This window comes from Megascapheus bottae, chromosome 22, assembly GCF_031878675.1.
Source record: "Megascapheus bottae isolate mThoBot1 chromosome 22, mThoBot2.hap1, whole genome shotgun sequence".
NCBI lineage: Eukaryota > Metazoa > Chordata > Mammalia > Rodentia > Geomyidae > Megascapheus > Megascapheus bottae.
This window is the reverse complement of record NC_143530.1, coordinates 32,098,065-32,110,317: the sequence shown is the minus strand read 5'-3', so window position 1 is coordinate 32,110,317 and position 12,253 is coordinate 32,098,065. Positions and strand designations below refer to the sequence as shown.

The window sequence follows — 12,253 nt, the reverse complement described above, 5'->3', positions numbered from 1 at the left end:
GCAATGTGTCATAATTTTTTGCTTTTCTTTAAATTGATTCAAATTGAAGTATTTGTTTCATATGCACAATTGTTACATTAAAGAACAAAAATCCAGGCATAATCATTTTATTTACTTATTTACAGGTAATCTTTCATTAGGTTTTTGCACATTTATTACAAAGACATACAAAAATATGCAATACAAAAATGTGCAAGATTGCTGACGTACATTGGCTGCATAGAAATCAAGATATCATGCAGGTACTAGTAGGTTCATGCCTGGAGTCCTAGTTAGATCAGATGATTGTAGTTTGAAATCAGCCCAACAGAAAGGTCTAGGAGATTCTATCTCCAAAGGACCAACAAAATATCACCCTCTAGTCATGGGTCAAGTAGTAGAGTATCAGGTGAGCAAATGAGTATAGGGAGCTTGAGGCCCTGAGTTCACACCCTGGAATGATCACAATAACAATATTATTATGAACAACAATAAAAAAGAAATCAAATTGTCAAGATGCAAACTGAAACTATCAGTGGTTCTAAGATACAAGATGTGAGCCAATATTTAAAAATTTACACCAATGTCTTATGTTAGTTTCTCCTAAGTGCTAGCTATGTGTTTGAACTGAACATGGGAAACTGGATGCATCAAAGAAGAGCTATCATTTTTGCAGCATGAAACACCACTCCTTTTATGTCTTTTACAATCTGTGAACAGGAGTTATCATATTTGATTAGGCACAATCTGGAAATCTTTGACTTTTCTTGTTTACACTGAAAGATATGAAATGGTAGACCACAGATAGTACCTTCAGCATGCATTTACATTTATTTAATGCTAAAAGAAGTTCTAGAGATGAAATACATCCCCTAAATTTCATGGATTGCAAGCTTAATCTCTAATGGATTACACGAGCTCTCTGCTCTCACAAATGCATCAATGTCATTTTCAAGGGAGTAGGTTACTTCTTGCAAGAGTGGATTTGTTATGAGATCATTTTCTGCCCTCTCTTCATCTTGCCCTGCTTTTCCCTTCTAACTTTCTACCATGGGATGAGATCAGACCTAGACCTTCAGCTACTGAGCCATTCTCTTAGCCTTTCCAGTCTCCAAAGCTGTGAGCCTAATACTAGATATTGTACTATAGCAGAAAGTAGACTAGAGAAAAAAAACATTGCTTTGTAGGACAAAACCAAGTACATATGATTTAGATACAAATTCACTGAAACCCCAGGGGGGGGATTGTTTGCTTGTTTGTTTTTAACCAAATGTTTTCCTCCTAAACAATTCATGCAATAAAATCTCCATCATCAGACACAACATATTTAGAGTTCTAGCTCAAAGACCCAGAAGATTAACTGGATCATCTAGTATGACCTAATTTCCTAACCTTTGTTCTTTCTTGCTGACTTGGAAACTGAGTGGAAAATTCGAAAGAGAAGAGAAAAGAAATCCAACCAAAAGCTGTTAAAAATATATCTATGCAGTAAATCTATGTACTATTGTGTAATTATAATAACATAAACAACTCCACTATAAGGGCATTCACCACAGACCTAATTTCATGCTGAACTATTATAATGCAATTAACAGCCTCATAGTCCTGTTTTAATTAAGCTCTGTTGTGAAATATGAAGCATTTGAACCTGTTCAGGCCTGTTTCATCTACCATTGAATTACCATCTTTAACTTGTTTTTCTGCTGATTGATGAATTTCAGTTCAGGATTATTTTCCACAGAGCTGGGATTTTGTGGACTCCTCTAAGTTTTTGTGCCTCCAGATCCAGGCCAGCTTTATAGCTCCTTACATGTGTCCTATATGTGTAGTCTTTTGATTTGCTTGTCTCAATAGATTTATTAACTCACACTGGAAATGAAGGGTCATGTTTGATTGGTTTAACGAAAGAGATTGTCAATGACAACAGAGACACTTGTGGAGTTCACCTCTGATTATGTAGGACACCAAAGCTGTCTTCTCAATCACTATCTCTTTGTAGAAATATTGAGGAGTAGATGCCAAGATTCCATGGATATTATTTAGTGGACTAAATATTTTAATCACTACTCATTCACTCAAAATGCAAACCAAAAGCATGCCTAGAAAAAAAATAACTGAGGAAAATCATATCCTGTTTCCCACTTTCTTTCCATCACCTACCTTAGGCAAGAATCTCCAGGTTTTCTGGTATTTGCCGTCACAGTTCTTATTCTGGCATTACTTTTTTGGCCTGAAATAAAAACAAACAGGAAATATTATAAGTGGATATTGAGCTTGGTAATTAATACCATTGGTCCCTTTACCCAGGAGTTTTCCCAATACTGCTATTTTTAAGGACACAGAGTTAAACATAAAGAGAACAGAGTTCAAGGTAAATCAGTATTTACCAAGATACGTTGTTCAGGATTGATTCGCATGACATAAGAAAAAATAAATGGTGATTTTTCATTTTCCTCCACCTCTGTATTCTCCCCCTCTCTGCCACTCTTCTAGTTTTGTCCTTATTTTTTTAAATCCAACGTTATTGTTTTTTTTTCTTCTTCTTCTTCTTCTTTACCTTGCCCTACTTTCTTAACTCTAGGGAAGATTTTCGGAAGTTTTAAAGCTCAGCATCCCAAATTGCTTGAGGCTATCTTTGGTTATAAGTTCCCTGAAAAAGCAATTACCCGTAGGGTAGGTGTTTCCATAGCCAATATGAAAACTTCCAATAGATTAGTAGGTGACTGGAAATATTGCCTTCTGTGTAAACTCCTATGTCAGATCTTCAAATTGTTTTAGGGAGATTTATTTTTGGCCCACCCTTGCTCATTTGAGTGGCAGCTTCTCTTGCCCTTCTTCTTTTTCCGAAGAAGGTATGGATTCATGCACATTTCATGTCATTTGTGGGTGCTTGCTTGCTGTATCTGAAGAGCTGCCAGCTAGAATGGACCACAGTTGCTTTAGTATTAGGACTTCAAACTCTCACCCTCCACAAAAAAAAAAAATAGGAGGGAAATTATGCTCCAAATTCTCTCCTATTTAATCTGTCAGGAACCTTGAGACTCCCCGTGGGATGTTAGCAAAAGTCATTGTCACTAATAGCTTGGAAATTTGAATCTATTTCCGTAAAGTTTCTACCAAAACCTGAGGCAGATAAATCTTTCCATATAACTCTTTATTGCAGGGAAATTTCAGCATGCTCAATCAGGTCCAGACCCATCTGCATTCTATAGCAGCACAGTAATGTGCCAACACAATCATGAATGTGATCAAATGTTTTACCACATGGCATTATCACAAATGTGTGGGCTTGAGAGTCAGACTAACCAGGGTTAAAATATCAGTGCTGCCTGATTCTGACTGGGTATTGGGAGCTGTGGTTAAATCTCTTTGGTCATCTGAGCTGTTAGAGAAAATGAAGGAGACATGGGATCCAGACCAAAGGAAATAGAAATATATCAGCCTCATCATCAGTCGTGCTATTTGAAAGACATGGCTGTAGTTCAGGTGCTAAGTGAGTGTGCTACATTGTCACTCTATAATAGAGGAGACAAAGCAGATAGTGAGACAAAAAGGCTATACCACTATGAAGAGGTCTGTTGCTCCTGAAGTTAGGCTATGGATGGGCAGAAAATGCAGGCAATTTCTCTGGACAGCCTCCATCTCCAAAGATCAAGAGAAAAAGAGTAAGAGACCACCTACTTTCTCTTATCAAATTCATAGGGAAGAGAGCAAGTAAAGCTTAATAAGAGGGACCAGGAGCATAGACAATTTGCAGTTGGAGGAAGGGAAATGAGTCTGAAGTTGCACTTCCTGACATAATTGGGTTTGGAGACAAGTTACTTAACATTTCCGGGTCCTAGTTGCTTGGTCTATAAAACAGAAACAATACTACTAATTGTAAATTTGCTCATATAAAAACACATGTATATGTATATGGGTGTTGACAGTGGTAGAAGTGCTATGGATCCTGTCACCTTAAGGTCTGCTAGGAACTAATGTTGACTTAATTTACCTAAGCCCCGCTTTCCCTTGTAGATAGACTATAGTCAATGTTTATTAAAGATGTGTTGGGGAAGAAAACAATCTCTCCCTCTATCTCCTAAAGTTCAGAGTGTTTAAAAAAAGAGAAAGTAAGGAAGAAATATTTTTAATGTACAGAGTTTATTGGCACAATGTTCAGGCCACTTACTTGCCTTTGGAAAGGAATCAGTTTCTAAAACAAGAATTTTCACTTTACAAATATGTCCACTTCTAGGTTTCTTTAAACACTCCTGCTTCCTTGGCTTTGGTTTGATGTTGCCTTAAGGACAGATCTAGATAAAACCTGGCCTGGAACTGTGTACAGGATATGGAGTTGTGAGAGACAGTTTAGATATGGCCTCCAGAACCTGGATTCTGAAGAGGCCTGCTTTAACCTGGAAGTGTATGGTCTTGCCAAATATGGTCAGCAGGCTGCCATATCAATTCTAAAACAATTATACTCTCTATGGGATGCTATTGTAGTTGCTAGCACAGTTTTAGCATAGTCTTATGAATGAATGTCTTCCTTAGATAAGTCTAATGCTGGTTTGATTCCTAGCCTTCTTATATTGGAAGCTAACAAAAGCATCATTTTATCCAGGTGTGGGTGGCTCACACCACTAATCTTACCTACTCAGTAGGCTGAGATGTGAGGATGTCCAGCTCAGACAGGAAAGTCCATGAGATTTTTATCTCCAATGAACCACCAAAAAATGCAAATAGAGCTGTAGTTTAAGTGGTAGAATGCAATAATTGAGCAGAAAATCTCAAGAAGCAAGCTCAGGCCTTAAATTCAAGTCCCAGGACTGGAATACACACTGATACACTGACACACTCACATTCACTTCCTAGCTCCCCCCCCCCACACACACACACAAGCTTCATTTCATTGGCATCATGGACCATCCATTGCCTTGGTTTGTTGCCACTTCGGAAATGCCTTCCTCACCAATACCTTTAATCTAATTAGCAACCTGACTGATTTTCCCTACCTTAGATACAGAAACCAGTGTCTTAACGATTCAGGTATCATCACCTAGATACAGGTTTCATCATCATCCACTTTAGGTGAAATGGTCTCCAATCTCTCTTCTGGTGAACCCTTCATTTTTATTATTCTAACATAAGCCAGACCAAATCTTCCTTCTGTTCCTGAACTTCTGGAAGCTTACTGTGTTGATGAATTACATTCAGCATCTCTGCATCACTTCTGGATTCATGAGGGCATCATAAACTTTGAGCTTCAAGTCCCACAAGCCTGAGCAAGGGCCATCTAGGAGAACTGTGAATGCACTATGCCCTTACCATGTCTAAGTTTTTACCTGCACCACTCCTTTTCTATACTCACCTGTAAGGTCATTCATCCATTGAAATCCCACCACCATTTGTCATTGTTAATTAGTGTTTGATAACTGCATGTATTTATGTGATACAGTGTGAAGGGTGGACACATGTATACATTGTGTAATATCAAAGCCTGGTAAATTCAGCCTATCTGTCATCTCCTCCATATATATATATATATATATATCACTTTCTTTATCCATTTGTCCATTGACAGATATGTATTGCTTATATTGGTTGCTCTTCTTTCATTTTGTAATTAGAAAATCTTTTCAAATTTTTTACTGAATTCATAGCCTGGCCCAACTCTCAGTGAAGTCAATGAATGAAGTCAATGGATTGAATATGACTACTCATTAGCATTTTTGTTTAGTGAGTAGCATGTAAAGGTGACATAAAAGTGATGATGTGTTCAGAACTTCATTCTTTTCTGGAACAAGTAAAACTCGACAAAAAGGATTTTCTAGATTTATTAGGATATAAGGTTTCCACTATTCACCAAGTTCCCAGGAGACATAACTTGACAGAAAGACACACTTTTATTCAGTTCTGTCCCTCCGTATCAGAGGATTTCAGGATACAAGAAATTTTCATAGGAAAAAATGAGATTAAGTGAGATTCTGTCCGTGGATAGAATGTCAGTATACTTGCACTGTACATGCCTTGTCATGCTCTGTCATGCATGTGCCTCACAGAAGTGAGGTACCTTCCCACGTCAGTGGACTTTGATCTCCTGCATTTAGGTTCCTTCAACATGCTTGTCAGAATCAGACTCACTGGAAGCTAAGCCACTGACCATGAATTCTTGCTTGATCATAACATAAAAAGCATGCTTATAGTCTCAATCATCTTACTTTTTAAATGGATTTTCAGGTAAACTCTGTTTTAATCCTAAGATGTCTTGCCTTTTCTATTTTTTAAGTCATTTGAAGAAAATCACAACTTCTTTTTCTATCTGTTCAATTATTGATTGAACCTTTATATTTTCAAAGACAAACTCCCTAGCTAAATTCTTGAGAGTTTATAATTACTTGTAGGATTGACTTAAATAGTAATTAACCAGAAGTTTCTTCTTATTAAATATTTCTGAATTTATGCGGGTTTAAAGTATTTGTAAATCTTGTTATGACCAGTTAACTAGAAGGCCTCTGTGATTCCAAGTTTCTGGGGGGAAAAAAATGGATGATTTTTCTGTCACAGAATGAGCCAATGAGGAAAGAAATGCGTTGAAAACTTTATTTTCAAACTACAAGCATCTGTGAATATGTAAGATGGAAATTTTAGGAACCTGCCATATAGCTCAACAATAATCAAAAAAGATAATTCAGCTATGTTAAGGCAATAAATTTTATCAGCTATAACCAAATTTTAGGCTATTATTGCTCTCATTGCTGATATTTTAAACAAGCAATAGAAATATGCCTTTTCAATTCATTCCTATTTCAATTAACATTAATGATGGTTCCCCACAAGGTACCTTGTGTTAGACAATGAAATTGATACCTGAGAAACTCTATTAAAAGCTAAGTCCATTAAGTCCAAAAGTGAGACTCACCACCAAAAAATAACAGGAAAGTAGGCAAACATACAGTATATAAAATTTGGCATGTATGTGGGTAAATGTCCTTTTAACATGCCCTGTACACTGATCAATGGATGGCAGAAACTTAGCCCTTGACATGGCACAAGTAAGAAAAATAGGAAAGCTTTATTTTGAGTGAGAAAGCAAAAAGAAAAGCAAAGAAAGAAAGAGGAAAGAGAAAAACATAAAGTCATCCGTAAGCATTTTTTTTTCTTTAGATTCAATATTGTCATTGTCACAGCCTGCTTGATCTTCCTATTTTGGGTTAATATGGAAGTCAATTACAGCTTCATCTGTGTAGAATTAACTTTATAGAGCACACACGGGGGATTTGTCTATCTTCGCTATTTAGATATATGCCATAAAAATATGCATGGAAGGGAAGCAAAGCACTGCAGATGGCTGAGACTTTCAGATTTATTGTAAAATCATTTAACATCGGTTACACTCTTGCCAGAAGTTAATTAATTTTTTTTCCTGTTCTTTTTCTGGGACTGGGGGCGTGTGGGGGGGGGCTCTCTGGTCTCACTAGGTGGCAGTGTGTGATTACCTGTGGAAAGACCATGGCGCAGAGTCCAGAGTGTCTACTTGTGACCTCCAACATCAGAATAGGATTCCTGTGTCTGCCTCAGATCCAGGAAGTCTGACTTCTCATATAGCTATATACACGTTGTATCCCAGTGGGTTCCAAGAGCTCTATCGCCATTTTCTCAGACTCCCGGATGGGGCCTTCATTGAGGTATGTATATACAAGCATATTTTTATGCAAATGATGTATGGTTTATAGTATGTTTGTCTGTCCATATATGTGGGTACTGTCTATACTTGATTTCAGAGACTTTAGTGTTATTTGGTGCACAAAAATAGAATTCACAGTTCTAAAACTACAGTAGATTGGAAAGTGTATTTTAGATTTTTGCCTAAGCAACAAATATACCACAGAGGAAAAAACAAAAGTTTTCTGTTCCTAACTATGCTGAAGAGAGGCAAGTAACAGACAAAATAATACAAATGAGGATTTTGCCTCTGACTTTTACTTAGATGATTTACAAACAGCAGCAGGTTGATGGGAAAAGATTCTGAGACTTGGTAGACACTGCAGGAACAGAACCATTCTTTGCTTAAATGAGTCAGATGGGTTCATTCCAACATTTGCTTTTTTTTACAACAAACTTCAACCAAATGTAAACCTGAATGTGAGAAGATCTTTCCACTCTGTATCTGGTTTTTCTTCACTCTTCATTTAGCAAGAAATGACTATAAGAATTTGTATAGGCGTTTCATTTTTTTCAAGAGATGAAATTTTTTTTAAATCCAGAAAATCACACTACAGAGGTATGTTTTGAAAGTGGCATTTGACAAAAAAAATCTTTAAAGGCAGATTTTTGTTGTTGTTGTTGTTGTTGATTGTGGGGCTTGAACTCTGGGCCTGGGAGCTGTCCCTGAGCTCTTCAGCTCAAGGCCAGCACTCTACCACTTGAACCACAGCACTGCTTCTATTTTTCTGGTGGTTAATTGAAGTCCCATGAACTTTCATGCCCCAGTGGCTTTGAATCACGATCTTCAGATCTCACCCTCCAGAGTAGCTAGGATTACAGGCATGAGCCAGGATGCCCAGCAAAAGACACATTTTTTTTCCTTTAAAATGTTAGTCTTCATGGTTGCTAATTCTGAAGGTTAAAAAAATGTTTCAGCATATTCTTAGAGTCCAAACTCACTGCATGTTGAAATCTGAGGCTCTGTGTGTTGAAATCAGAGGTGTGGTTGAATCATGAAATATGGAGTGGAGTTATTTGGTGACAATAGAGTCAGAGGATAAGGAAATGAGGGTATTTCACTGATGACATTTAACAATAGTACAATATTAGTTGATTTGTTTCTGTTCAGAACAGTTTCCCTACAAACTTTAGCTGTCATTGTTATTAGAGTGTAGCTGTGGAACATGTATCCTCATACAATCTGTGTTCAATAAAACTTTGAAGACATTTCTGATTGCATTTCTGATTGGCTTGCTGGCAGGGTGTTTCACCTTTTTTCTCTACCAGCCTAGACACAATTTGAACATTTGGAGAATCCTATAGGCATTGACTAAAAAAAACATAGATGGGCCAGAAAGTATTACCCATTAGTTCCCTGTGGTTTTTCCTCTACCAAAGCACCAAGTAAGCCAAGGAAAAACATTATACATTGTCAAAAGCAGCAGTCAAGAGGATGATTGTATCTGACTGAATTCCTTGGGTATTTGAGTAGTGGGTTGTTCTGACCACTTAGTCTTATGATCCTTTCCAGACTGGTAATATTTGCTTTGGAACCTTTTATTTGCTGAATGCACTATGGAAGCTAAACTACTTTTGCATAAACATGCATAAGTATGCACGAACCCAGTACACTGTAATAATAAGAAAGTTGGAGATGCTGAAGTTGTCTTTCTGCTGCACAATGTCATGTACTTCTTAGATCCTTAAGGCCTCAGGAGAAAGTCTACCTGGAGGGGTGTGGGCCCATGAGCACAGCATGGACCAGAACCAGGCTCCTTCCTTTCTCTCCCTCCTTCCTGCCTCTATAACCTTGGTGTAGTCATTTCTCACCGCGAAGCCTATTTTCTTGTCTGTAAAACTGGGTTATGAATACTTACGCTACCTGGCTCATAGGAATTTGGGACACATTAATGAGATAGCATCTGTAATGTACTGTTAGCTCTTTTTTTGTTAAGATATAATGAAGATTACAGAGAATTATGGATCACATTCAATTCAATTCATTCAATTTGGAAACCTTTTTCAAGGACTAACAATAAGAGTATAATACTAATAAAGCATATTCACTTTTGAAACAACTGGATGATAATCTGCCTGACCCACTGCCTGTTATGAGGATAAATGGCCGTGTTACTTGGGTATTGGTAGAAATTTGTATAGAACTGGAATTACAGATAACACTAAACTAGTACCCTCCTTCAAGGCTGCAGTAAATATGCCTGGTCTTGCTCAACTTTGGATTAAACTATTCCATTTATCTGCTTCCTGGTCTAGGAAATCAATTCAGGACCAAGCTATTTCCCTATGCCTTTTCTAATACAATCACCAGATTTTATTCTTCAGTCCTTTGAAATTTGTTTCCAGTAGTAACTTAATTTTTCTAGGGAACAGAAACCATAAAACAATACTGGTTATGGGAGCAAATTGGGAACTAGGCAAAGGTATTTTCAGAAACTTGCTTACTTTCAGGTATCATTCAGCAGTCTTAACCCCAATGGGTACATAGGTAAAATATCCTTAGCCAGGCCAGATGACATATATATATGTAATTCTTGCTACACAGATGGCTGAGATCTAGAGGCTTCCAGTTCAAGACCAGATAAGGATAGTCTCTTATTTCCAAAGTAACTAGCAAAAAGCAGGGTAGAAAGCAAGGTCTATGGGGTAGAGTGCCAGCCTATCAAGTATAAGTCCTTGAGTTCTAATCCCAATACTATTTGAACGAAAAGATGAGTGAAAAGAAGAAAGCAAACAATATCCTTTAAAACATAACATGGTCACTCATAACCAGTCATCTACTTTGCCTTCACAACTGCTGACTTCAACTTTTGAGTTTCTTGTGTTTATGTTAAAGAATCAACTCCTAAGGAAATCTGTAAAATTGAATTTTTGAGTTCAACTTTATACTACATGATTATCATTAGGCACTATGAAATACTGATCATCTTATATTACAGTAGTTAACAGAACCTGAACTTGGGACATATCTTAGATCTTAGGTCTGGTAAAATCCATCAGTCAGAAATTCTGAGGTGGGAAGAACAGGAGCCTACACTGAGCCTAAACTTATTTGCAAATTTAGATGTAATAATAAATAGAAAACAAAAGTGGATAACATTTTGCCATAACCCTGTAACCTTAATTGTGCTCTGGGAAGACTTATAGTGATTTAAAATGGTTTTCTACTTCTACAAATTCCTTCCCTATTAGTACAGCTCTAACTTCTTATTAAGTGATTTCTAAGGATCTCCTAATTTTGGTATTAAATATAGGCCAGATAGAAACCAGTTTTCTGATTCAGAAAAAAATATTGCTGGGTACTGCTGGCTTATACCTGTAATCTTAGTTACTCAGGAGGTTGAAAACTGGGGAGGGATGCTTGAAGCCAGCTAGGGCAGGGAGACTCTTATCACCAACTAACAACTTAAAAAGCTAGAAGTAGAGCATAGCTCAAGCAGCAAAGGGCTTAACCTTGAATGAAAAAGCTCAGGGACAGTACCCAGGCTGAATTCAAGCTCCAAGGTTCTCTCTGTCTCTGTCTCTGTCGTCTCTCTCTCTCTAAAACACACACACACACACACACACACACACACACACACACACACACACACACACACACACACACAAAACCAAACAGAAGTACTATATGCATGGAAAGCCATACCATGAGAAAAATAACAATTCCTACACAAAAACAAGAGATTAGACTTCATGAGTCTGAAGTCAATGTATTGCAAGCAATATGTGCCAATGCTAGGAGATCATAAAGGTTTGTATCCAGGCTTGTTAGCATGAATGACACAGCTCTCATGTTATTCTACAATTTTTTTCTTTGTTTAACGGCCCTCTTTCTCCTTCTCCAAGGTAGTTATTTCAGTACCCATATCCTTTGTCCTGTTGTTTTGTTTTGTTTTGTTTTTCTTGGGCTCACTCTCTACTGAGCCATACTTTGTCTCTTTGCTCAGAAGGCAGTGAGAAGGGTTAGTTAGAGATAATTTTGGAAGAACAAAGTTACTGTAAAGTTTTCAGTGCTACAAAACCTAGAAACCCAGGCTAGCCTGGTGCAGATTCATCAAGTTACAAATAAGCTTCCTGATCCCAGGGTATCAGTCGCAATTAAGAAAGTCCTTGGAGCATTATTTGGGGTGGAATGGGAAAAGGGTTTTTTAGGGTTTTTTTTTTTTTGTCATTAGAGGCAGTGTCGCCTGGTGGTCTGAGTGAAGAACTGGGAGCCAGGAACTCAGATATCCAAGAAGGCTCTACCACGGCCTCCTGCATGGGGTTTAAGGCAAGTATCTGGGTCTCAGGAGGCCAGTGTCACCTACTTTGAAACTCCCATCTGCTGAGTTTCTTACCCAGGGCCAAGGGAGACACAGCAGGAAGCCTGCTTCTTTGTCTGCAAAATTAGAATTATTAATACTTGCCTCAATAACAGGTTAACCAATTAGTGACAAAGTGTGCAGCTGATAGAAAGCAGCAGGAGGAGAAAAGGAAAAAAAAACCAAACTTAATTTTATTATGAGATGAGTTTTACTCACTTCTGGATTTTTCTGCTGTCCAGGGAATCCAGAGTGTGTCCCAGGGGGAA

General features: G+C 37.6%; 1 protein-coding gene across 1 annotated transcript in view; it reads left to right on the top strand.

The window, feature by feature from the left end:
* The window catches only part of LOC150048474 (uncharacterized), a 264,112-nt gene that overhangs the window by 221,800 nt on the left and 30,059 nt on the right, over positions 1-12,253 (top strand). The window contains exon 18 of the mRNA XM_090355280.1: positions 7,440-7,646. Within this exon, the coding sequence (XP_090211406.1) occupies positions 7,440-7,646 (207 nt within the window). The remainder of the gene's footprint in view (positions 1-7,439; positions 7,647-12,253) is intronic.